Genomic DNA, 24,950 nt, shown 5'->3' on the forward strand with positions numbered 1-24,950 from the left:
GGGGGTGGGGTGCCAGGTGCTGTGGGCTGCATGGGGCATCAGATAACGGTGATACTGAGTTCTTGGTGATGCTGTGTGTAGCTGGCCTCAGAGCTCTCCTGTGTGGACTCAAGGAGGAAGCGTGGGCATCCAAGGCAATGAATTCCCTTTTGTGATTTTCTTTCCTCTGATTGTATGCCCTGCCTGGCATCCCAGAGTCCTCTAGCAGTGGAGGGAAGCAGAGATGGTCAGAATAAAAGCTCCCCAAAGTCAATATGTGCGCCAGATAATCTGCAAAATTTTAAATTTTAGAATTGGAGTTGATTTTAAAAGAGAACGTGGAATAGAATATATCCGTTTAGTCTGGATAATAGTTTTATACATTCCTCTCTAAAGGAAGGCCAAGATCCACCCCTTTCCCCCCCCCCAAAAAAAAAAAAAAAAACTAGCCCAGCATCTTATGCCTTCTTCAGAAGGAGAGAAAGACGTCCCAGGTGGGGCTGAGGTAAGGCCTGGAAGTCCCCTGGGTAAGTCACCGTGGATAAGGACAAATTAAAGATCAACTGAGGGCTGGGAATATGGCCTAGTGGTAGAGTGCTTGCCTCAAATACATGAGGCCCTGGGTTCAATTCCCCAGCACCACATATACAGAAAATGGCCAGAAGTGGTGCTGTGGCTCAAGCGGCAGAGTGCTAGCCTTGAGCAAAAAGAAGCCAGGGACAGTGCTCAGGCCCTGAGTCCAAGGCCCAGGACTGGCAAAAAAAAAAAATCATTTGAGAAGCATCTGAACTGGCCCAGAGTGAAGCACCCATTCCTGGGAAGAGAAATAGGAAGATCCTATTCCCCCATCCTGCCCCTCTTGGCACACAGGGGCAGCCACCTTGCAATTCCCATCTCTAGAAAGGAGAAATTCTATCCCCCACACAAGGGCTCGGGCTGCCTGCAGACCCCGAGATCCAAGCCAGGTCTCCCCTGTATCACCTGCTCTCCAGCCACACTGCCCAACTTCCCCCACTTCCCCAGGGGTAGTCAGGGACAGAAGGCCCCTCCCTCGTCCCCCTCAATGTTCCTCTGCCCTCCCTCCCATCACTAGGGTGTCCAGGACATTGTGTGACTCAGGAAACAGCTCAGACTGAGGCTCAAAGCAGGCCGAGGAGGAGGAAGGGGCCGTGGGAGCAGAGGAGGTAGCTGCGCCTCTATGAGGGTTCTGAGGGTCGCTGCCTGCGAAGGGAGAGGGGACCTGGGTTTGGGACAGGGGCTCTGGAATGCAGCCCCCTTCCCTGCTACTGCTGCTGCTGCTGCTGCTGCTGCTACTGTGTCCCCCAGTTGTCATGACCAGAGGTAAGGCACGAGGTGGGAGAGGTGGGGGGAGTCCATCTTCCTTAGGGGGATGTCTGGTGGGGTTGGGGACAGGAGGCTGAGCCTCAGGCTCTGAAAGAATCCTGGATGAAGGAGACCTGTTTTCCCCAATGGGCACAGCCTGCAGGGAGAGCTGACTGCCACAGGAGCCACTCAGACCCAAGTTTTGGGCCTGGTGCCAGGGGTGGTGACTGCTGGGGGGATGGGTAAGAGAGGGGTGTCCACCTCCAGGGAAAACCCAGCTGGCCCTGGAGCTACGAGACAGAGTTCTCCAGGTCACACGGGGAAAGGGGCAACAGCCCAATGAAACCAATTACCTGGGAGAAGACATGAGAGATGAAGACGTGGAAGGTCTCACCAAGTCTCTTTCCTGTCCAGCTGCTCCCACCTCCCAGCGGCTCAATACTGGGCCCTTCCTGGAGGAAATCCCTTCTACATCTCAGCCATTCACCTCCCTGGAGCTCCCTCAGGCCCCCCTGATCCCTGTTGTCCTGCTTCCGAGGGATGGAGCCAGGCTGCCCTTGGGAGGCCTAAGAATAAACAGGAAAGGGGGCTGGGTATAGTCACTGGACGCCTCGGATCCACAGAGCTGGGGACCACGTGGAGACTGGGATCAGGGGTAAAAGAGAGTGTCGTGTGGGGGCCATGTGGACATGGGGGTGCTGCAAGCAAATCTCCCAGGAGGAGCGGGAGGAGGAAAGATGAGGCACAGACCCCCAGCTCCAATTCATCCGCCCTCTCCATCACCAGGCCTGCCGTGTGGAAGTTTACCAGAACCCTGCGCCAATGGTGGCACTTGCCTGAGCCGGTCTTGGGGACAAGGGATCTGCCAGTGAGCATACCTCCTGGGGAAGGGGAGGCTGCGGAGGAGAAGGGGAGTGGGGAAGGGAGTGGGGAGAAGGAAAAAGGGAGGAAGTGAAGATGAAGGAAACAAATGAAGGCAAAGGAGAGATAGGAAAGGAGAGGCCCACTCGTGTATTTTTTTTTTCTTTCTTCCCCATCCAGGTGTGCCCTTGGCTTTCTGGGTGAGATGTGCCAGTTTGTCGACCCCTGCCAGGATGCCCAGCTCTGCCAGAATGGGGGCAGCTGCCAGGCCCTGCTTCCCACATCCCCAAGCTCCTCAAGACTCCCCTCTCCATTGGCCCCTAGCTTCTTCTGCCTCTGTCCCACTGGCTTCACTGGTGAGAGGTGTCAATCTCGGCTGGAAAACCTCTGCCCTTCCTCCTTCTGTTCCGAAAGGGGGCGCTGCTACCTTCAAGCCTCGGGCCGCCCACAGTGTTCTTGCGATCGTGGATGGACAGGTACGCTGTGGTGGGGGTGCCAAGGAGGAACAAGGCAGGTGACTGGGCGAGACTGTGGCGGGGAGACAAACAGAACGGGGGCCTGAGAGAAGACAGAGGCCAGGAGACTCAAGCTGCTTCTTGGCAAGTACGCCACTGACTCAAGACTGACATTCACCAGCATGTGACTGCTAAAATGTTGAAGTATCCCAACTAGTTGAAATATTTCCGAGCTAAGGGTGGCATGAGCCTCCTGCATGGCCCTCAGGCCTCTCCTGGGGCCTTCACTGTCCTGCAGACCACCATGGCACTGCGACTATCGCCTGTCACACTAGGCACCTTCTGCACCTTGTGTATGGAAAGCATCCCTCTACCACCCCTTTCTGGAAAGCAGAGGAGGACAGGATAAAGCTGGAGTGATCCGACCCAGAGGGAGACTTTCAAGGTGCATCCCAGAGAAAAGGGATCCAACCTTGGAGCAAGATTACAGTCTCAGAACAGGGACAAATGCCAGTCCCGCCACTGACTAGCCAATAATCTTGTGTAAGATTCAGAAACTGTCTAGGTTCTCAGTCAGCAGCCCACAAACAGGGAGACAACTATCCACACTTTTTTTGTTGGTTGTAGGGCTTGAACTCGGGGCCTGGAAGCTGTCCCTGAGCTTTTTTGCTGAAAGTTAGCACTCTACCACTTTGAGCTACAGCGCCACTTTCAGTTTTCTGGTGGTTAATTGGAGATAAGCGTCTCATGGCCTTCTCTGCCCAGGCTGGCTTTGAACCTCAATCCTTAGTTCTCCGGCTCCTGAGTAGCTAGGATTATAGGTGTGAGCTTATATAGCCGCCTGGCTTTGTCCACACTTTTTAAGGTTGTTAAGTGCATAAAACGGAATGATAGCCAGGCCCTGGTGGCTCACGCCTGTAATCCTAGCTACTCAGGAGGCTGAGATCTGAGCATCGCGGTTCCAAGTCAGCCCGGGGAAGGAAAGTCCATGAGACTCTCATCGCCAGGAAATCACCAGAAAACTGGAAGTGGAGCTGTGGCTCCACTATTAGAGCACTAGCCTTGAGCTGAAAACTCAGGGACAGCACCGAGCCCCTGGGTTCAAGCCCCTCAACCACCCAAAAAAAATTTAAAGGCGGGGGGGAGGGGAGAATGTTACCTAGAAAACACTTGCATAGCTCAGTGTCTGGTACATGACACAGGTCCAGAGATCGGTGGCTCCTGCCATGGCTGACACTGACACTGCTCCCACTGCAATGAACCGCTGGTGCACATCTTCCCAGTGTGCCTCCTTGTCAGTATCCTAGTCATCTGACACACCTGATACATTGGAAATGAGGGCTGGGGCATGACTCAAGTAGAAGAGTAGTTGCCTAGCAAGTGTGAAGCCTTGAGTTCAAATCCAAGTCCTGTTTTTTAAGAAAAGAAACCCTAAAGAATCAGAAAGCAGGGCTGGGAATATGGCCTAGTGGCAAGAGTGCTTGCCTGGTATACATGAAGCCCTAGGTTCGATTCCTCAGCACCACATATATAGAAAATGGCCAGAAGGGGCGCTGTGGCTCAAGTGGCAGAGTGCTAGCCTTGAGCATAAAGAAGCCAGGGACAGCGCTCAGGCCCTGAGTCCAAGCCCCAGGACTGGCAAAACACACACACACACACACACACACACACACACACACACACACACACACACACAAAACAACCAAGAATCAGAAAGCAAAGTGGCTCACCTAGGAGCATGCAAACAATTGTGGCACATGAGGTGCCAACCTCATCTCCTGCCTGCAGATGCTGGGTGCTTTCCACTTCCCCCAGAAGACATCACTATAGTCACCACCACCGCCCCCCCACCCCCACCCCACAGTGTTACAAGCTTTCCCAAGTAGGGCCGATTCACAATACTCCCGCCATTAGATATGTCTCAGTTTCCATGTTAAAAATATGGACACCCCCCCCATATAACCTCCAAAGGCATGGCAAAATTAAGGCTAGATGATACAACAGGGCAGACAGAGAGAAGCCCCTGGTGGCTCACACCTATAATCCTAGCTACTCAGGAGGCTGAGATCTGAGGATCATGGTTTGAAGCCAGCCTGATCAGCGAAGCCCCAATACCTGTGTACATGTACGTGCATATGCACTTAGGCACACACGTGCACACACACACACACACACACACACACAAATAAATAAATAAATAAAGGGAGAGTGATATGAAACAAACACAGAGATGCCCCCTGTCACAGGTGAACAGTGCCAGCTTCCAGACTTCTGCTCTGCCAACCCCTGCATGAATGGAGGTGTGTGTCTGGCCACATACCCCCAGATCCAGTGTCGCTGCCCACCTGGTTTTGAGGGCCATCTCTGCCAACATGATATCAACGAGTGCTTCCTGGACCCAGGACCCTGCCCCAGGGGCACCTCCTGCCATAACACCCTGGGCTCCTTCCAGTGTCTCTGCCCTGCGGGGCGGGAGGGCTCGCATTGTGAGCTCCGGAGGGGTCCCTGCTCCTCTGGGGACTGTCCACATGGGAGCACCTGCCAGCTGGTGCCAGGGAGTCCCGCCCCCTTCCACCTGTGTCTCTGTCCCCCAGGTACGTTTCTCCCGAGGCTTTCCCACAGTCCCCCTCTCTGGGCAGGGAGGGTCATCTCCTTTAGGTTTCCCACTCCCGCTGACCCTGTGACCCTGTCAGGAATCACGGGCTTGGACTGTGAGGTGAATCCGGACAACTGTATCAGGCACCAGTGTCAGAATGGGGCTACTTGCCAGGATGGGCAAGACACCTATACCTGCCTCTGCCCAGAAACCTGGACAGGTGAGTGGGTTCCACTAAGTTCATGGCACCAGGAGTCCAGATGGCACCCCCAGCCTCCCTTCTCAGGGCTCTCAGCTCCAGCCCTTGCCTCCTTCCTCCCTCCCTACAGGCTGGGATTGCTCCAAAGATGTGGATGAATGTGAGGCTCAGGGGCCCCCTCGCTGCAGAAATGGGGGCACCTGCCAGAACTCAGCTGGCGGCTTCCACTGCGTGTGTGTGAGCGGCTGGGGGGGCGCAGTTTGTGATGAGAACTTGGACGACTGTATGGCAGCCACCTGTGCCCCGGGATCCACCTGCATTGACCGTGTGGGCTCCTTCTCCTGCCTGTGCCCTCCTGGACGCACAGGTGACGGCAGAGGAGACCGGGGAGGTGGGAGGCCGGAGCAGCACGACGAGGGCCGCTGGGGACCTTCAAGCAGCCTGTGACCGCCTTTCCCCCTCCCCGGCCCCCGTAGGCCTCCTGTGCCACCTGGAAGACATGTGTCTGAGCCAGCCATGCCACGAGAACGCCCAATGCAGCACCAACCCCCTGACAGGCTCCACGCTCTGCCTGTGCCAGCCGGGCTACTCAGGGCCCACGTGCCACCAGGACCTGGATGAGTGTCAGATGGGTGAGGCTCCCCGCAGAAGAGCCACTCTGGGTCCAGACAAAGTATTTTCAAACTGAAAACCAAATAGCTCCTTTATTCTGGAATTTGGTTCCAATTTGGCATCTCTTTCCTGCTTGACCTTCTCCCCAGTGCTCAGGCCTCCTGGCCACCCTCCCCGCCCCCAGATTTCTCCATCATGAACACGCAAGCCCCTTCCCCAACTTGTTCTCCTCTACCACAAGCCAACTACAGGCCCCCACGCTTGCTTTCCCTGACTCTCTAAGCCCCCTGCCCTCTTCACTCGAGATCCCTGGGGATACCCAGCTTTTCTCTCCCCCCAGCCCAGCAAGGCCCCAGTCCCTGTGAACACGGTGGCTCCTGCCTCAACACCCCCGGCTCCTTCAACTGCCTCTGCCCTCCTGGCTACACGGGCTCCCGTTGTGAAACGGACCATGATGAGTGCAAGTCCCAGCCCTGCCGCCCAGGGAGTACCTGCGTGGACCTACTTGCCACCTTCTACTGCTTCTGCCCACCAGGTACAGCCAAATGAGACCTTGGGTAGAGGGGACAGAGGGCTAATCTTGAGTCCAATAGGAATTGTCCCTCCAAAGCAAGGACAGCCTCAAGCCAATTAGGGGTCAGTTACTGCAGAATGTTTCTCCTCTCCCAAACCCTCCCCAGATGAAAACCGGAATATCCGTGGCCTGTGGGGTGGGGGGAGGGCACAGGCAGTAGTTGAGTTTGTGCACTATCCAACTCTGGAGACCTCCAGTCATTTCATGATCATCACAGAGCGTACAACCCAGCCCACTACTCCTAGCTGGCCCAGGAGGGATGGGAGAACGGCAGTCAGCAAGCTTCTCACATAGCAGCCTCTGCCTAGGTCAATCCAGAATGTTCCTCCTTAGTCACACAAACTCTCCCCTGCAGACATAAAGGGTAAACCCTGAAAATTCCAAATGGCCTGTGTACTTGCGCTCCAGGCAATAGAAAAGGAATGCTGACAGACTGCCTCACCTCCAAGCTAGTTTTATGGGTGGGAAAAGTCCTCCTAGGGAGAAACCACTGAGCCTGTATCGGCCAGATGAAACCAGCTGACTTCATGCCAGGAACCCGCTAAGCAGCTCTCAGGCACTGTCTCAGCTACTCTGTACAACACTGTTAGGATACCCATTTGTTCAATGGAGAAACAGAGGCACAAAGAGGCTCAAGTGGCTTGTCCAAAGTCACACAGCAGGGCTGGGGATGTGGCTTAGGGGTAGAGTACTTGCCTAGCATGCAGGAAGCCCTGGGTTCAATTCCTCAGCACCATAGAAACAGAAAAGGCCAGAAATGGTGCTAGCCTTGAGCAAAAAGAAGCCAGGGACAGTGCTCAGGCCCTGAGTTCAAGCCCCAGGACTGGCAAAAAAAAAAAAAAAAAGAACTAAAGTCACACAGCTCCTTAAGTAGCAAAAGCAAGAACCAAACCCAGGACTTCAACATTTTAACCACCCCACTCCACCACCTTTCTGAGCTGAGTAGCACCCGAGTATCGTGGCTCAGGCCACCCACAGACAGAGAAGAGAAAGCTACTTAGTAATCCAAGGAACAAAGTACAACAGTGTGCCCAAGGCAGCCTCTCCAGGCAAGAAGGAGACAGTGAGGTCCAGACTTGATGTGACTCAAGTTCAGAGTGAGAGGGTGAAGACTTGGATGAACACAAAGCCAAAGGCCAAATATGGAAGAGCACACATCCCCCAATGCCCTTGAATCTACCCCTCCTCGCCCCCTCCCTGGTTGGTAGGCACGGAGGCCTGTTTACCCTCCAGGCAGATGCCCACTTGTCTCATCTGTATCTCAAGGACCTCAGGGCTAAGCACCCATCAGGTGAGCCCCTCCTCTAGAAGGGCCCCCAAAAGTCACTTCCTCTCACCCACACCTCAAAGCAGCAGGGCCTCCGGGTTTATCAGTCCAACCCACAGGCAGACAGCACCCAGGGAGGAATAGCTTGACAAGAACCCATGGATCAAATAGATCCTCTTCCAGGAAGAAGGCAGAGCCACCCAGGCCCACCCAGCCTTGCCGAGCCCCTCCTCCAACCAATCCCCCTTGTCCTTAGGCTTAGAAGGGCAGCTCTGCGAGGTGGAGATCAACGAGTGCGCCTCAGCTCCGTGCCTGAACCACGCTAGCTGTCGTGACCTGCTCAATGGCTTCCTGTGCCTCTGCCAGCCTGGTGGGTACAGATTTCAGACCCCCCCCCCCTCAGTCCAGGTCAGAACCTGTAGGCCCAGCAGTTACCCAAGGCCTCTCAAAGCTTTCTCTAGTGCCCAAGGTGTTCCTGATTTTTCCAACTCCTCCTCTGCTCCCCACACTCTCCTCACGTCCCCAAATCTTCCCTTGCTTACTCCCCTCCCTTATCTCTGACCTCTCAAGTTGCCAGATACCTCCTCCTGTGTAGTCCAGGTGTGAGGGGCCCAGGGCACCAGGGATACAAGCAAAGCAGTCCAGACCTTTCTTCTCCATCTTTGTCAGACGTTCCTCAGCTCCCTGCTATGAAAATAATTATATGGATTGAATAGTTACTCCAGGACAGGCCCGGAATCATTAGATCGTCTAATCCTTTCAGCGTCCTTGCACATGCTAGGCAAGTGCTCCACCACTGAGCTCTACTCCCACCCGCTTGCCTCTATCATTCCCTGCACCAGAGGAGCAAGCTGGAGCAAGAGGTTATGGCTTGCCCACAGCCACACACAGTAGTAGGCAGGGTCGGTGTGGGGCTTCGCTCTTTCTTAATGACCCTTGTGTTACTCCACACCCAGCTGCCTGGGGTCTTCTCCAGGATGGCCTGCAACTTCCCCTTTCCTGGCAAAAGAGTGAGCTATGTTGTACTTTCCCAATGAACGTGACCTCTTCCCCCCTCCGCCCCCAACTCCCTTCCCCACCAGGGTTCACTGGCACCCAGTGTGAGGAGGACATGGACGAGTGCACAAGCTCTCCCTGTGCCAATGGGGGTCTCTGCCAAGACCAGCCTGGGGCCTTCTCTTGCCAGTGTCTCCCAGGTGAACTGGGGCCAAAGCAATGGGCGGGGGAGGGGGATGACAGGTGGCGGTGTGGTTCCTCACCCTCCCCTTCTGCTGCAGGCTTTGAAGGGCCACGGTGTGAGGTAGAAGTGGACGAGTGTCTGAGTGGCCCCTGCCCCACTGGAGCCAGCTGCCTTGATCTCCCAGGGGCTTTCCTCTGCCTCTGCCCCTCGGGCTTCACAGGTCAGCAGGGGTGTGTGAGAAAGAACTGGGAGAATACCTGAGTCTATTCGGGGTGGGACAGACATCCTAGGTGGGTGCCTAATGGTTGGGATATGAGAAAATGAGAATGGCACCCCTTAAAATTATTCAGTGTAGCCACACACACCAGTGGCTCAGGCCTGTGATCCTAGCCACTCAAGAGGCTGAGATCTGAGGATTGCAGTTTGAAGCCAGCCTGTGCAAGAAAACCTGTGAGCCTCTCATCTCCAATTAACCACCAGAAAACCAGATGTGGCATCGTGGCTCAAAGTGGTAGAGTGCTGGCCATGAGCAGAAGAGCTCAAGGACAGAGCCTAGGCCCTGAATTCAAGCTCCAGGATTGGCACATACACACACACGCACACACACACACTGAAGGGCATTGCCCCCCCCCCCATAAAGGTATGAAGGTGCTCTGTTTTCTCTCTAACATCTCCTCACCCATCCTCAGGCCAGTTCTGTGACACTCCCCTGTGTGAACTCAACCTATGCCAATCCAAGCAACAATGCCAGGGTCCGGGAGATAGACCCCACTGTCTCTGCCCGGACGGGAGCCCTGGCTGCGCACCTGCTGAGGACAACTGCACCTGCCATCATGGACATTGCCAGAGGTAATCCCGTCCAGGCCCTCCTCATCTGTTCCCTCCTCAGGTCCTTCTTAGCTGGGCCAGGAGACAACAGGTGAGGGGACAGGTCACCGGGTAATAGCCAGTGGGGAACTGGAAGGCGATGACAAAATTCTTAGGGCAGAACAATGGGAAGGCTTAGCTGATCAGTGTTTCTCAAAGAGGGGAGAGTTCAAACACAGCAAGAAGCAGAGGACTAGAGGGTCAGAACAGGAAGAGCGGAAATCCCCAGGCCAGTTCTTTTTTGATCAGGTATTATCTCTTCAGCATCGGTTCCAGGCACTCGGGAAACAGCCTAGAGAAAGAAAAAAGCAAAGTGACTGCTCTCATTCTGAAGAGATAGATAAGAAACAAGTTACAGAATTATATATGTAATATACACATCTCTATATGGATTATAGTTAGAGAATATATGTACCTATATGGATTATAGTTAGAGAATATATGTACCTATATGTTTACTGTATTTTTGGGAGAATGAGTGGTTGGGGAGTCCAGATGAGAAGGGACAATGATGAGAACAAAGTTGTTGAGCAGAGAATCTAGAATCTCAGTGCTAGAAGGAGAGGAGGTCATAGGAGAGCCAAGAGGGAGCCAAGAGGGAGAGCCAAGAGCGAGGATGCCCCAGGAGAGGAGACACACCCTCCTTTTCTCTTTATGATCAGATCCACATGCGTGTGTGACCTGGGTTGGACAGGGCCCGAGTGTGAGGCTGAACTGGGGGAGTGCAATTCCACACCCTGTGCTCACGGGGCCACCTGCTCCCCCCAGCCCTCTGGCTACAACTGCACCTGCCCCACCGGCTACACAGGTGAGGCTCCAGGGCTAGTCATAGGTAAGCCTATGGGAAGTAGAGCTCTGGGTCAAATGGTAGAGTGCCAGCCTTGAGAGAAAAAGCTCAAGGAACAGGGCTCTGACCCTGCTCTGACATACAAAAATCTAGCCTAAGAATTAAGCATATGGCTAAGGGCTCTGCAACTCAGTCATCACCAGGAACAGAGTACGGGGTGCAGGGGACCCAAGTGAGAAACAGGACGTGAGGGGAAAAGGGGAGGTTGGGTGAGGATAAAGGAGGGAAGGGATAAGGAAGGAGGAGGAAGTGGAGGGAGAAGAAGGACCTCCTTTATGGGACCCTCCCTGCGCCCTCAGGGCCCACCTGCAGTGAAGAGGTGACAGCCTGTCACTCCGGACCCTGTCTCAATGGCGGCTCCTGTGTCCCCAGTGCTGGCAGCTATTCCTGCACCTGCCCAGCAAGCCACACAGGGCTCCACTGCCAAACCACTATTGACCACTGTGTGTCTGGTGAGTGCCCACCAGGTCCTGGAGATGAACCAGAGGGGGGTAAACTGGAAAGGGTGTTTGTGCCATATGTGTTGAAAGTTTACTTGATGGGCCGGGCACCAGTGGCTCAGGCCTGTAATCCTAGCTACTCGGGAGGCTGAGAGCTGAGGATCATAGTTCAAAAAAGCCAGAAGTGGAGCTGTGGGACTAGGTGGTAGAGCACTAGCCTTGAGCACAAAAGCTCAGGGACAGTGCCCAGGCCCAGAGTTCAAGCACCCAGGATGGGGGGGGGGGGCGGGGAAGTTAAGTGGATGGCAGTGTGGTGATGTTTGATGGAGGATGTGAAATCCACGTGTGGTGTAACTGAGGTCACAGGCCAGGTTACAGGCAAGGAACCCAACCCCTCACAGCCTCCTCTCTCCAGCCCCGTGCCTCAATGGGGGTACCTGTGTGAACAGGCCGGGCACCCCCTCCTGCCTCTGTGCCACGGGCTTTCAGGGCCCACGCTGTGAGGAAAAGATCTACCCCAGCTGTGCAGACAGGTGAGCAGGGCACCAAGACCCCCAGAGGAAAGATGGGAGCCTTCAGCCTTCCCACCTCCCCACTCTGCCTCCCATTCCACCCTGTGCCACGCCCCCCTTCCTGACCAGCCAGCGCCCCACTTGTTATCTCCCCAACACATCGCCCACTCCCCTCCCCTTTGCTTCCCAGACCTTCTTTCTACTGTGCCCTGTCTCTGTCTTGTCCAGCCCCTGTAGGAACAGGGCAACGTGCCAAGATGGCCCTCAGGGTCCCCGCTGCCTCTGCCCCCCTGGCTACACGGGAGGCAGCTGCCAGGTGAGGCCCAATGGAGCCCCAATGTGCCAAGAAGGGAGGGAGGTAACGCGAGATTAGGGATGAAAGAGTGCTGCAAGGAAGTGTGGGGAAAATGTCCACATGGAGAGAGATAAGGAGGTCTGGGAGTTGGGGGGTTCTCACTTGACGTTTGTTTGGAAAGAAGGAGGAATAAGAACTGAATGGGTGTTTGTCCTTGGCACTGTTTGGGATGTGGGAATAAGAGGAAAGGCGGGGAGGTATCACCTGTTCCAGACTATTCATTAGGAACAGGATTGGCAGAGGGCCACCTCTAGGCCTGGAAAGCTCATTTTCTATTTCATGCTCCTTCCCAACCCACAGACTCTAATGGACTTATGTGCCCAGAAGCTCTGTCGGAACAATGCCCGCTGCCTGCAAAGTGGGCCCTCCTTCCAGTGCCTGTGCCTCCAGGGGTGGACCGGGCCCCTCTGTAACTTCCCACTGTCCTCTTGCCAGAAGGCTGCCATGGACCAAGGTACCAGTTCCAGCACTGACCAGAGAAAACACAGTGCCCTCCTCTCCCCCTCAGCCCCGCCCAGCCACATAGCCTGTGACCAAAACCACCACCTGAGACCAGGACAGCACACCCCAATCTAGTTACCCACTCTACCGTTCAGTAGCTCAGGTATTAGGGCACTAGCCTTGAGTTGAAGATCTCAGGCATAGCACCCAGGCCCAGAGTTCAAGCCTCACAATGAGGGGGGGGAATTATTAAGGCCTCAGGTTCCCTACTCTGGAATGTTAGTGGCTTCAGAGGTAAAATCGTCGGCTCAGTGTCTGGAGTCCAGTGTCTGGAGTCCCTAAACATTCAACCTCCCCTCTTAGCTTCATCTCTCCTTGTTTGGCTTTCTCCCCAGGCATAGAGGCCTCTGCCCTGTGCCAGAATGGAGGCCTTTGCATGGACAAGGGCCCTTCCTATTTCTGCCACTGCCCTCCAGGATTCCAAGGCAGGTTATGCCAAAACAATGTGAACCTCTGTGCGTCCAAGCCTTGCCAACATGGGGCCACCTGCGTGGCACAGCCCGATGGGTATCTCTGCAAGGTAAGAGGTCAGGTTAAGAGGAGACAAAAGACAAAGGGTGGGTTGGAGATGACACACAACAGTGATGGTGAATGAGAACCTGATGTCCCAGTTTTTCTCACGTTCCTTTACCCCATGCATCCATCCATCAGGCCACGCTATTCTGCTTCCTAAATCTTTCTCAAACGCTGTCATTTCTCCTCCTTTCTCCTCACCTGTTTCCCACTGCTTTAGTCCAGGCTTTTGTTGTATCCCCCCTGGAGACCTGCTTCCTTCTCCTCACCACCATCCCCCACCCCCACCAGACTTCTATTGGTTTAGTTTAGCATTTTGTTTGTTTTCTGTTTTGCCAATCCTGTCTGGGTGCAATTCCTGAGCTCGGCAGTTAGTGCTCTACCACTTGAGCCACAGCTCCACTTCCTGGTTTTTGTTGTTGTTGTTCTGTGTGTGTGCAATTGGAGATAAAAGTCTCACAGACTTTCCTGCCCAAGCTGGCTTTGAGAACTGTGATGCTCAGATCTCAGCCTCCTGAGTGGCTAGGACTGGATTGGTTTCCAAGCTATCAGCAGAGTACTGTACTGAGAATGTGCAGCTGACCCACATCTCTCTCAGGGACTTCCCACCTCTTCTCTGAATAAAGTTCAAGGCCCTGCATAACAGCTACCCTATCCACCTGTCAGGTCTTATCTGTCCTTATCTCCACTGTCTCCCTGCTCTAGCAACATAAAACTACCCTGGCTTTCTTACTCAGCTATTCTGATTCTGCCTCTCAGGCCTTTCCCCTTGCTATTGCCTCTTTCTAGAGGCAATTTTCCCACCCTATTCTACTTGGAGGTGGTCTGAGAGCACCTCACTTTCTCCCTAGCCTGGGAAAGGGGCTTTCCTTGGCAATTTAGGTTATGATGCTGAGAGAGACAAAGATGGGATTTGAATGTAAGCAGCCTGATTCCTGAGCCAGGGCCACAACTTTTCATCAGAGACATACTTTACTTTCTAATTTACTTTTTAGCCAAACTTAAGATCCCCCTGCCTCCATCTCACCAATGCTGGGACTACAGAGTGGCAAATGCCATTTCATGCATATTTTCAAATATACGAAATCAGTGTACTGATCAGTAAGGGACTTGTGTACAATCATTACTTAGCTTTACATCATCTAATGAAAAACTCCTTCCTCCAGTTTTCCAGCAGAGTTGCATGAAGCATCTAGAAAATAGTCCCAGCATTCAAAAGGAAGAGATGAGATCATTATGAGTTTGAGACCAGCTGAGGCTGCATAGTGAGACCTTGTCAAACAAACAAAAACACCCAAGAATGAGAGATCAGGTTTATGGTAGAATACATCATCTTTCCATGGCTCAGTTTCCTTATCTGTGAAGGGTCAAAAGAAACAATCCATATAAAGTGTGAGGAAGGTTTTTGGTTTTTGTTTATTTAAAGTAACATATCTAAATCATGTAATAAATGTTAGCCATCCCTCTCTTCTGGCTGCTATACAGAAACATCAATGATCAAAAACATAAGTGGAGGGGCTGGGGATATAGCCTAGTGGCAAGAGTGCCTGCCTCGGATACACGAGGCCCTAGGTTCGATTCCCCAGCACCACATATACAGAAAACGGCCAGAAGCGGCGCTGTGGCTCAAGTGGCAGAGTGCTAGCCTTGAGCGGGAAGAAGCCAGGGACAGTGCTCAGGCCCTGAGTCCAAGGCCCAGGACTGGCCAAAAAAAAAAAAAAACATAAGTGGATTCCTAGTGCCTAAACAGTTCCTGACACAAAGTAGGCATTCAGTAGATGCTAATGACTTATAAAATATGAGCCTGGAGGGTGTGTTGGTAGAGTTTACCAAAAATGGGACTACATTTAGTGGTGATGTGTCACAGTCATCGTTTGGCAGTGGGGAGGATTAATGTGGAGCCACATTGAGCTGCCTGGGGCTGGGAATATGGCCTAGTGGTAAAGTGCTCGCCTCATATACATGAAGCCCTGGGTTCAGTTCCCCAGCACCACATATAAAGAAAAGGCCAGAAGTGGCGCTGTGGCTCAGAGTGCTAGCCTTGTGCAAAATGAAGCCAGGGACAGGGCTCAGGCCCTGAGTCCAAGCCCCAGGACTGCCTGTGACTGTAATGGATGGTGAGTTGTGTGGTGCTGCTGAGCTGGGGGTATTATGTCCCGAGCAGAATGTCCTGAGCTCGGCTTATCCACTGCTCTCTGTCTGACATTCTCTGCCTTCAGTGTGCCCCAGGCTACAGTGGACAGAATTGCTCCAATGAACCAGATGCTTGCCACTCGCAGCCCTGTCACAACCATGGAACGTGCACCCCTACACCCGGAGGCTTCCACTGTGCCTGCCCGCCAGGCTTTGTGGGGCTGCGCTGTGAGGGAGATGTGGATGAGTGTCTAGACCAGCCCTGCCACCCTACAGGCACTGCAGCCTGCCACTCTCTGGCCAATGCCTTCTTCTGCCAGTGTCTGCCTGGATACACAGGTGAGCCGGGCCAGAGGGGCTCAAGCATCTCTCAAGTAAGAAGAGCCCCAGACAATCCCTGCCTGTGGAGCAGCCCGGTGGTCTTGTCCATGCCCCAGTCCCCAGAAAACTCCCCAGAATCTCTTCGCCTACACATCGAGCCAGCCCGTACTCCCGAGAGTCAGGAGAAAGGCAGTGAGGGAAGCCACGTGTCTCCTCTCACCCCTACCACAGGCCAGTGGTGTGAGGTGGAGACAGACCCCTGCCAGAGCCAACCCTGCTCCCATGGAGGGTCCTGTGAGGCTACAGCAGGCCCACCCCCAGCTTTCACCTGCCACTGCCCCAAGGTAAGTGGCCACCAAGCTGGTGTCTCCTTTTGGGAACCATGAACATTGCCTGAGAAGATCAGAAGTCACCCCGAGGTGAAGCTAGGGGGGGACTTGAATAAGCTAACCCTGGAGGTGGATGTAGATGTGGACCTCAAGCTGTATGAACTTGGATTCATCCTAAGCCCAGCCCTCCTTTACTATAACAGCTTAACACTCATGAGCCTAACCCAAGAACTGTACTAATGACTCATACCTACTTATATCCTCCACCTTTCTGTTCTCTCTGGGAAGGAAGAGGAAGACATAAAACCCTCTAAGGATTAACACTACAATAGAGTTGGACTGCATTAGCTGTTGAGTCTTCCGGGACTGTGCATTCTGAAGCTATAGTTCACTCCCAGGATGTTGTACAGGGCTGTGGTTCATGCATTTCCAAGAAAATGTAGTAGGTCATTGTATAAAAGTACCATGGGACATGTCTTCAACAGACATAAAACTATTCACTCAATGAGAAGACCTTTTGGATATGAGAATCTAGGGCTCACTGCACTGCGCTAGCCCAGGAGTTCACTTGAGAGACCCAGGAAGAACAAGTGAAGTCCTTTCCCATTCTGTCATCCTCCCCTCCACAGGGATTTGAAGGCCCCACCTGCAGCCACAGAGCCCCTTCCTGTGGTGTCCACCATTGCCATCATGGAGGCCTGTGTCTACCCTCCCCTAAGCTGGGCCTACCTCCCTTCTGTGCCTGTCTTAGCGGCTTTGGGGACCCTGACTGCCTGACGCCCCCAGCTCCTCAAGGTTGTGGTCCTCCCTCTCCTTGCCTATACAACGGCAGCTGTTCTGAGACCCCCGGGCTGGGGCGGCCCAGCTTTCGATGCTCCTGCCCTCCCGACTCTCCCGGACCCCGATGCCAGAGGTCTGGAGCGAGGGAGTGTGAGGGCAGAGGGGGCGATGGGGCCTGCGACCCTGGCTGCAGTGGCCCAGGAGGAAATTGGGATGGAGGGGATTGCTCCCTGGGGGTCCCGGACCCCTGGAAAGGCTGTCCCCCCAACTCCCGATGCTGGCTTCTCTTCCGGGATGGGCAGTGCCACCCACAGTGTGACTCTGAAGAGTGTCTGTTTGATGGCTACGACTGTGAGAGCCCTCCAACGTGCACGTGAGCCTGAAACCCACTGGGGCTTGGGGTGGGGGGTGAGATGGGGATGGAAGAGGGAAGACACAAATGTCTATACCATGAGGTAATCACAGCCTTGGGCTCCAGGAAGTTTGCACACTGATAGCCATTGCTAAGTAGGGGTGAGGCTCTGGACTCCAACCTAGAGAAATGGAGTGACATTGATACTTTGTGGGGCACAGCTTCAATTTGGGTTCCTCCTTAAGAGTTTCTGGGGCTCAGCCCCCAAGCCTGCCTCTCTAAGCCTTGTTGTTATGGACTGTCTCCCCACTAATCAACACCCTGAGGGAAACAGGCCTTGAGCTCTCCTACAATAGGGAAGAGATAGAAAAATCCTGGGAGGGGGCTAGGAATATGGCTTAGTGGCAAGAGTGCTTGCCTCGTATACATGAGGCCCTGGGTTCGATTCCCCAGCACCACATATACAGAAAATGGCCAGAAGTGGCGCTGTGGCTCAAGTGGCAGAGTGCCTTGAGCAAAAAAGAAGCCAGGGACAGTGCTCAGGCCCTGAGTTCATGGCCTAGGACTGGCAAAAAAAAAAAAGAAAGAAAAATCCTGGGAAACACAAAAACATCAGGGTGTCTGGCTACCATCCAAGACTACACAACTATCCCAACTTAGCAACCAGGGCCCGAGAAGCCGTGTTATGTGGGGATGCCCTCTGGGGTGAGGAGGGGAGCCAGGCTGAAGGATGTCCTGAGTTCTCCCCTCTCCTTACCCCACAGTCCAGCTTATGACCAGTACTGCCAAGATCACTTCCACAACGGGCACTGTGAGAAAGGCTGCAACACAGCTTGGAGTGGGGGCCCTCCTTAGCCCTCCTGGTGGTGCTCAGCCCTTCAGCTCTGGATCAGCAGCTGCTTGCCCTGGCCCGGGTGCTCTCCGTGACCCTAAGGGTGGGACTCTGGGTAAGGAAGGACAGTGAAGGCAGGGACATGGTGTTCCCCTATCCTGGGGCCCGGGCTGAAGAGGAGCTGGGGAGAACTCCAGACCCCTCTCATCGAGAAAAAGCAGCCCCTCCTTTGGGCAAGGAGACGGACTCTGTCGGCACTGGGTAAGAAGTGGGAGAACGCCAGATGCTAGGTTTGGGGGTTTGTTTGTTAATGGAGGGAAGGAAGCCAGAGACTTTAAAAAAAAAAAAAAAAGTGTCTCCTTTCCCACAGGTTTGTGGTGGTGCTGGGTGTGGATCTGTCCCACTGTGGCCCTGACCTCCCTGCTTCCCCATGTCCCTGGGATGCTCAGCTTCTGCTTCGCTTCCTTGCTGCAATGGCCGCAGTGGGGGCCCTGGAGCCCCTATTACCTGGACCCCTGCTGGCTGCTCACCCACACGCAGGCACCGGTAGGTGACCCTGCCACTTCATCTGGCCTTTGCTCACCTCCCAGCATGACATCCTCGTAGATCTCAGAGATCAAACGGAACACGATGGCTGGATCCCAAAATGTCCTCTGTGGGGACCTTCTCTCCTTCGATGCCTCTTTCTCTTGATTGGATCCCCTCACGGCCTGTAGTTCTGTAATCTTGTTTCAATACGTATGTTATGCCAACCTTTTACATAGCCCTCCAACAAAGCTTGGGTTCTAGCTTTCCAGTCATCTCTGAATCGAACAGTCCATAGGACACAAAAGAAAAACTTGCCATATTATGCTTCCTGTGTACTTTGCACTAAGCATTTTACCATTAATTCATTTAACACTGTGAGGCCGGTGCTGTTGTTCCCACTTCCCAGATGAGGAAACTGGCAGAGAGGTCGTTACATTTACCCCAAAAGCCTCACAACTGGAACCAATCTTACCCCCGCCCCCAAAATGGCTTCCCTTTGTGACTGTGTTTCTTCCATCAGTGCCCCCTGCTAACCAGCTTCCCTGGCCCGTGCTGTGCTCGCCAGTGGCTGGAGTGCTTCTCCTGGCACTTGGGGCTCTCCTAGTCCTCCAGCTCATCCGGCGTCGACGTCGAGAACATGGGGCTCTCTGGCTGCCTCCTGGTTTCACGAGGAGGCCCCGGACTCAGCAAACCCCACGCCGCCGCCGGCCTCCGCTGGGCGAGGACAGCATTGGCCTCAAGTGAGTAAAGAGGGCACTGGGCTCAGGGAGGGGTTTTTTCCCTGTGGAGATATTTAAGACCAGAAGCAAAGCTGGACACCAGGGGCTCACGCCTGTAATCCTAGCTGCTAGGGAAGCTGCCATCTAAGGATCTCAGTTCAAAGCAGGAAAATCTGTGACGTTCTTATCTTCAATTAACTATGGAAATAGTTGTGGCTCAAGCGGTAGAGCGCCAGCCTTGAGTGAAAAAGCTAAGGGACAGTGCACAGGCCCTGAGGTCAAGGCCTAATACTGGCATACAAGTGCATGCACGCACATGCGCGCACACAAAGATGGGGAGTAGGGGATGGAGAGGGATACAAAAGCTGCTGGAATTCTCGGAGATCCTGACCTGGTCCTAATCCTAACCTATATAACTCACTCCAACTCACTCACCTCCTCCCAGGACGCTGAAACCAGAAATTGACCAGGCAGAAATGGATGAAGATGGAGTGGTGATGTGTTCAGGCCCTGAGGAAGGAGAGGAGGTGGGCCAGGTGAAAGGTCTGGGGCAAGAATGATATGGTAGGGATGGAGGGGATGAAAGGACAAGGTGAGGATGGCCTTCACAGCTCCTTGCTCTTGCCCCAAGGCTGAAGAAATGGCCTCCCCTCCCAAGTGCCAGCTCTGGCCACTGAACGGTGGCTGTGGAGAGATCCCTCAGATAGCCATGCTAACACCTCCTCAGGAGTCTGAGATGGAGGCCCCAGACGTGGATAGCCGTGGCCCTGGTATGTAAGCCAACCATGATCAAGGAAATGAAAAAAACTACCCATTCAGAATCAAAAAGGTGGTTTTTCTGCTTGTTTGTTTTGTATCAGAATTAAAAGAACTAGTGGTGCAGTGCCTCAGAATAGTAATTCTTGAAGTATGGTGCTCAGATGAGCATCATCTGGTAACTTGTTAGGAATGCAAATTCTTAGGCTCCACTATAGAACTATCCATTTAGAAATCCAAGCAATCTGTTTTAACAAGCACTCCACTGAGTGTGATTCAGACTCAAGTTTGAGAAGCCAGGCCTTACTTAGAATGATGAAAAGTAAGGCTCTCTTTCTCCCTTTACTGAGGAGAAAGCTGAAGCTCATGTCAAAGCAGGAAAGTCATTTAGGACACAGACTCAAGAGCCAGAGCTTGCCATGAATAGCAGTATACACCTGTCAATATCAGCCCTTAAGAGATGGAGGCTGGTCAAACACTGGTGGCTCACACTCATAATCCTAGCAACTCAGGAGGCTGATCTCTGAGGATTGTAGTTGGAAGCCAGCTGGGCAAGTAAGTCCTTAGGACTCTTATCTCCAATTAATCAGCATGGATAGGAAAGTGCAGCTGTGGCTCAAGTGGCAAAGTGCTAGTGTTGAGCAAGAACTAAGGCAGAGTGCCCTAGGCCCTGAGTTCAAGCCCTGGTTTTGTCATGCCCACACATACACCCATACACACATGAAAAGAAAAAGACGTAGAGGGGGCTGGGAATATGGCCTAGTGGCAAGAGTGCTTGCCTCGTGTACATGAGGCCCTGGGTTCGATTCCTCAGCACCACATATACAGGAAATGGCCAGAAGTGGCGCTGTGGCTCAAGTGGTAGAGTGCTAGCTTTGAGCAAAAAAGAAGCCAGGGACAGTGCTCAGGCCCTGAGTTCACAGCCTAGGACTGGCCAAAAAAAAAAAAAAAGAAAAAGAAAAAGAGGTAGAGGCAAGAGGTTGATACTGAATTAGTCTAGTTTACATAATCAGTTCTAGGCCCTAATGAGGCTCTGTTTCAAACACCAAGAGAAAGACACCTCCACTGTTAATTCTCCTTGAGCCTCCATGTTCTCCTCTCCCTTTTGACTCCTTTCCACCCACAGATGGAGTGACACCCCTGATGTCAGCAGTCTGCTGTGGGGGAGTAGAGTCCAGGACTATTCAGGGGCCATGGTTGGGAAGTTCAGAGCCCTGGGAACCTCTGCTGGATAAAGGGGCCTGTCCCCAGGCTCACACTGTGGGCACTGGAGAGACCCCTTTGCACTTGGCTGCCCGATTTGACCGGCCAACTGCAGCCCGCCGCCTTCTTGAAGCTGGAGCCAACCCAAACCAGCCAGATCGGGCAGGGCGCACCCCACTACATACTGCTGTGGCTGCTGATGCTCAGGAGGTTTGCCAGGTTAGCACATCCTGGAGTCCCTAAAAGGACGGGATATGTTTAAAAGTAAAACTGGGTAGAGCAATCCCCCTAGGGTTTGACAAGGAGGAAGCAAGTGAAATTAGGACCAGAAAAGAGAGACAATGAATGACAGCTGAAAGTGCCTGCCACAACAGTCTAGGGTACCCCAAAGGTTACAGGCCCCTTCTGTCTCCCCAGCTTCTACTGAGCAGCCGACAGACAGCGGTGGATGCGCGCACAGAGGACGGGACCACACCCTTGATGCTGGCTGCCAGGCTGGCTGTGGAGGACCTAGTTGAAGAACTGATTGCAGCTGGAGCGAACGTGGGGGCCGCCGATAAATGGGGTATGGGAGGAGGGAAGAAAGTGAGCCCACCGAGCGTGAGATGCTGTGCACAGCGTAGGGGCATCGAGAGACGCCTGATGGGTGGCTGAGGCATTTCCTCCACCCCGCTGACATGGCAGTAACTCTGCCGTGCAGGGGCAGTATGAACAGCGTTTCTTCGGGCCCCCCCCCCGCCCCCATCACTCTCCGCACACACTGGGTCTCCCGGTCCCACCGACCCAGAACAATGCCCATTGTCCCGCCCGCGCGCCGGTGACGTCACCAGAATGCTTCCGGCCGCCTGGCGGTCGCCACGGCAACGCTTCCCGCCTTTGAGGAACCCGGGTAGCCCCGGCGTCTTCCCCCCCCCCCCATCCCCTAGGATAACCGTGGGAACCCGAAATTAGGGGGTTGGGGCCCCAGTCGCCAGATAGTAACCTCCCACATTGTCCTTTTAGGAAAGACCGCGCTACACTGGGCCGCAGCCGTGAACAACGCCGGGGCCGCTCGCTCCCTTCTCCAGGCTGGAGCCGACAAAGACGCTCAAGATGGCAGGGTTAGACCGGGTAGCAGCCTTTCCACACACAAAAAGAGGAGCCGCGCGCCGGTGGCTCACGCCTGTCATCCTAGCTACTCAGGAGGCTGAGATCTGAGGATCGCGTTTCGAAGCCAGCCCGGGCAATAAAGTCCTTGAGACTCTTAAACTAACCGGAAAAAACTGGAAGTGGCGCCGTGGCTCAAGTGGTAGAGCGCTAGCCCTGAGCGTAAAGAGGCTCAGGGACCGCGCCCAGGCCCTGAGTTCAGGCCCCACGACCGACAAAAGAAAACAGGAAAAGAAATCGGGCGCAGGCCTGTCAGAAAGCCCGGGAACCGCACAAAACCTGGGGGGCGGGGCTGGCAGCCAAGCAGGTGGTGTCGGAAGGGGGCGTGTTCTTTCCTGACCCCCCCGCCCCCTGGCTGTTTCCTCTCCGCAGGAACAAACACCGCTGTTTCTAGCGGCCCGGGAAGGAGCGGTAGAAGTAGCTCGGCTGCTGCTGGGACTCAGGGCGGCCCGAGGTTTGCGGGATCAAGCTGGACTAACGCCCGCGGACATCGCTCGTCAACGAAACCACTGGGATCTGCTGACCCTGCTGGAAGGGGCGGGGCCACCTGAGGCACGTCACACAGTGTCGCCAGGCCGCGAGACTGGGGCCCTCCCGCGCGCAAGGACTGCGTCAGGAAGCGTGCCTCCGCACGGGGGCGGGGCTCCGCCTCGTTGCCGGACGCTGTCAGCTGGGGCACGCCCCCGAGAGGGCGGGGCTTGCCTGCAAGCTCGCAGCCTGTCCGGGGACTTGGCCGCGCGCGGGGGCCGGGCCTATTCGCACTGCCGGAGCCCGCCGGGAGGGGGAGCCGGGGGAGGCCTGCCCCCCCGCGGCCGGAGGTTTTCCGCCGGCCAGCGCCCCCCGCGGCCCAACCCTGCCGTTGTCCGAGGGAGGCCGGTGTGCGCGGCGGGACGCCGGAGCAAGGCCTCCTTGGATGACTGGCCCAGTGATTGGGTGGCCCTCGGAGGCTGCGGTCCCGCCTCCAGCACTCAGATCCCTCCTCCTTGTCTTACTCCATCTCCGGAGCGGCGGTCCCCTCAGATTGTTTGGGGTCTTCCCGCTCATCAAGGAACTTCCTTAAACCCAGGACAAGGTCAAAATTAGGAGTCTACTTGGAGAGGAGGAGTTGGAAAAATTATTGCCCAGAGCTCTAGACTTCAGGATCAGCCTCAAAAAAGAAGGGCTGCGAATTGAATTTCCCTCCCCGAATCAGTGCATGCCTATCAAAACAAGCATTATCTTCCACCTGGAGGAAGTTACAGCTCTGAAAAGGGGGTGCTGAGATGAGACAGGCCCACTTCCTCTCCTTAAGAATTAGAGCGAGAGGCTACCTTGAAACTGGAATCCAGAACTGTGGGCAGATGAAAAGTACGATTTTCTTTCTTGTGCATGGTTCCCAAAGGGAGCTTCTATCATCCATTGCTCACACTGGCCCACAAAGCTGACATATTTATTGAGTACCTACCACGTACCAGGCACTGTGTAGATGCTGAAAGGTAGCCAGTGGGCACTCCAGCTGAAGACTCCTTGCTTTCATCCCAAGAGACTGCCGCATGGATGAAGCGCCATTCGTCTAAGAACCTCAAATCTGTTTCCAATAATAAACTTACTTTTTAAAAACTGTTTTTTAGAGGAGTTGGAGAATGGAATGGGAAACTGTATATGGAAGTGACCACATACACAACAGTACTCTTGGCTGACTTGGATAGGGGCTAGTGTTTATTTGGGGTATCATCAGAAAGAGAGAATACACATACATATGGCCATGTAGACCACATTCCTTGTTTAGGGGTGTTTAGTTATAGCCAAAAGATTAGTAAGGCTTTCAGCAGAAAATGGAGAGAATATCTTAAACTATCCACTTTTCAGCTGCATACATTTTCACCTTGTTGATATTAGGCCTGAGATGTGGAGGCATGAGGTATTCTGAAAATTACTACCATTTATTGATGATTCCTATTTGCCAGGTGCTTTATTCCAATTAAATCTTCACAACAACTATAAGGTAGGAGGTTCTATTTTTTTTTTTTTTTTTGGCCAGTCCTGGGCCTTGGACTCAGGGCCTGAGCACTGTCCCTGGCTTCTTCCCACTCAAGGCTAGCACTCTGCCACTTGAGCCACAGCGCCGCTTCTGGCCGTTTTCTGTATATGTGGTGCTGGGGAATCGAACCTAGGGCCTCGTGTATCCGAGGCAGGCACTCTTGCCACTAGGCTATATCCCCAGCCCTCTATTTTTTTTTTTAAATCACATTTTCTTCTTCCAAAAACGGCAGCACCAAGATTTTATTTCCCTAAGGTATAATTCGTTAAAATAGCAGAATCAGGGCTGGGAATATGGCCTAGTGGTAGAGTGCTTGCCTCACATACATGAAGCCCTTAGCACCACCTATATAGAAAAAGCCAGGAGTGGCACTGTGGCTCAAGAGGTAGTGTGCTAACCTTGAGCAAAAAGAAGCCAGGGACAGTGCTCAGGACCTGAGTCTAAGTCCCCCACCCCCTGAAAATAAAAGTAGCAGAATCACATTTCATGCTCCAAGCCATTTACCTGTCAATTCCTTTGCATGCCTGGTAGCCTTTTTTTTTTTTCTTTTACCAATCCTGGGGCTTGAACTCAGGGCCTGTGCACTGTCCCTGAGCTTCTTTTGCTCAAGGCTAGCACTCTACCACTTGAGCCACAGCGCTACTTTCAGCTTTTTCTATTTATGTGGTACTAAGGAATTGAACCCAGGGCTTCAGGAATGCTAAGCAAGCACTCCTACCACTAAGCCCCATTCCCAGCCCCAACAGGTGC

The 24,950-nt window shown here is 53.8% G+C and overlaps 1 protein-coding gene across 1 annotated transcript; it reads left to right on the plus strand.

Moving 5' to 3' along the window:
• Positions 1 to 1,093: 1,093 nt before the first annotated feature.
• Notch4 (notch receptor 4) lies at positions 1,094 to 24,176 on the plus strand. The gene is given in 31 exon segments (XM_048348020.1): positions 1,094 to 1,320; positions 2,089 to 2,170; positions 2,344 to 2,639; positions 4,865 to 5,212; positions 5,312 to 5,434; positions 5,544 to 5,780; positions 5,890 to 6,045; positions 6,366 to 6,560; positions 8,123 to 8,236; positions 8,949 to 9,062; positions 9,144 to 9,266; positions 9,736 to 9,895; positions 10,576 to 10,721; positions 11,060 to 11,212; positions 11,616 to 11,733; positions 11,941 to 12,028; positions 12,368 to 12,521; positions 12,904 to 13,088; positions 15,301 to 15,553; positions 15,767 to 15,879; positions 16,494 to 17,017; positions 17,761 to 17,828; positions 17,831 to 18,089; positions 18,199 to 18,374; positions 18,877 to 19,096; positions 19,521 to 19,602; positions 19,707 to 19,845; positions 20,958 to 21,253; positions 21,452 to 21,599; positions 22,037 to 22,134; positions 22,553 to 24,176. Coding segments are annotated over 31 exon segments (5,955 nt in total). The 5' UTR covers positions 1,094 to 1,244; the 3' UTR covers positions 23,264 to 24,176.
• Positions 24,177 to 24,950: the final 774 nt, after the last annotated feature.

The sequence above is a fragment of the Perognathus longimembris genome, chromosome 6 (genome assembly GCF_023159225.1).
Source record: "Perognathus longimembris pacificus isolate PPM17 chromosome 6, ASM2315922v1, whole genome shotgun sequence".
Taxonomy (NCBI): Eukaryota; Metazoa; Chordata; class Mammalia; order Rodentia; family Heteromyidae; genus Perognathus; species Perognathus longimembris.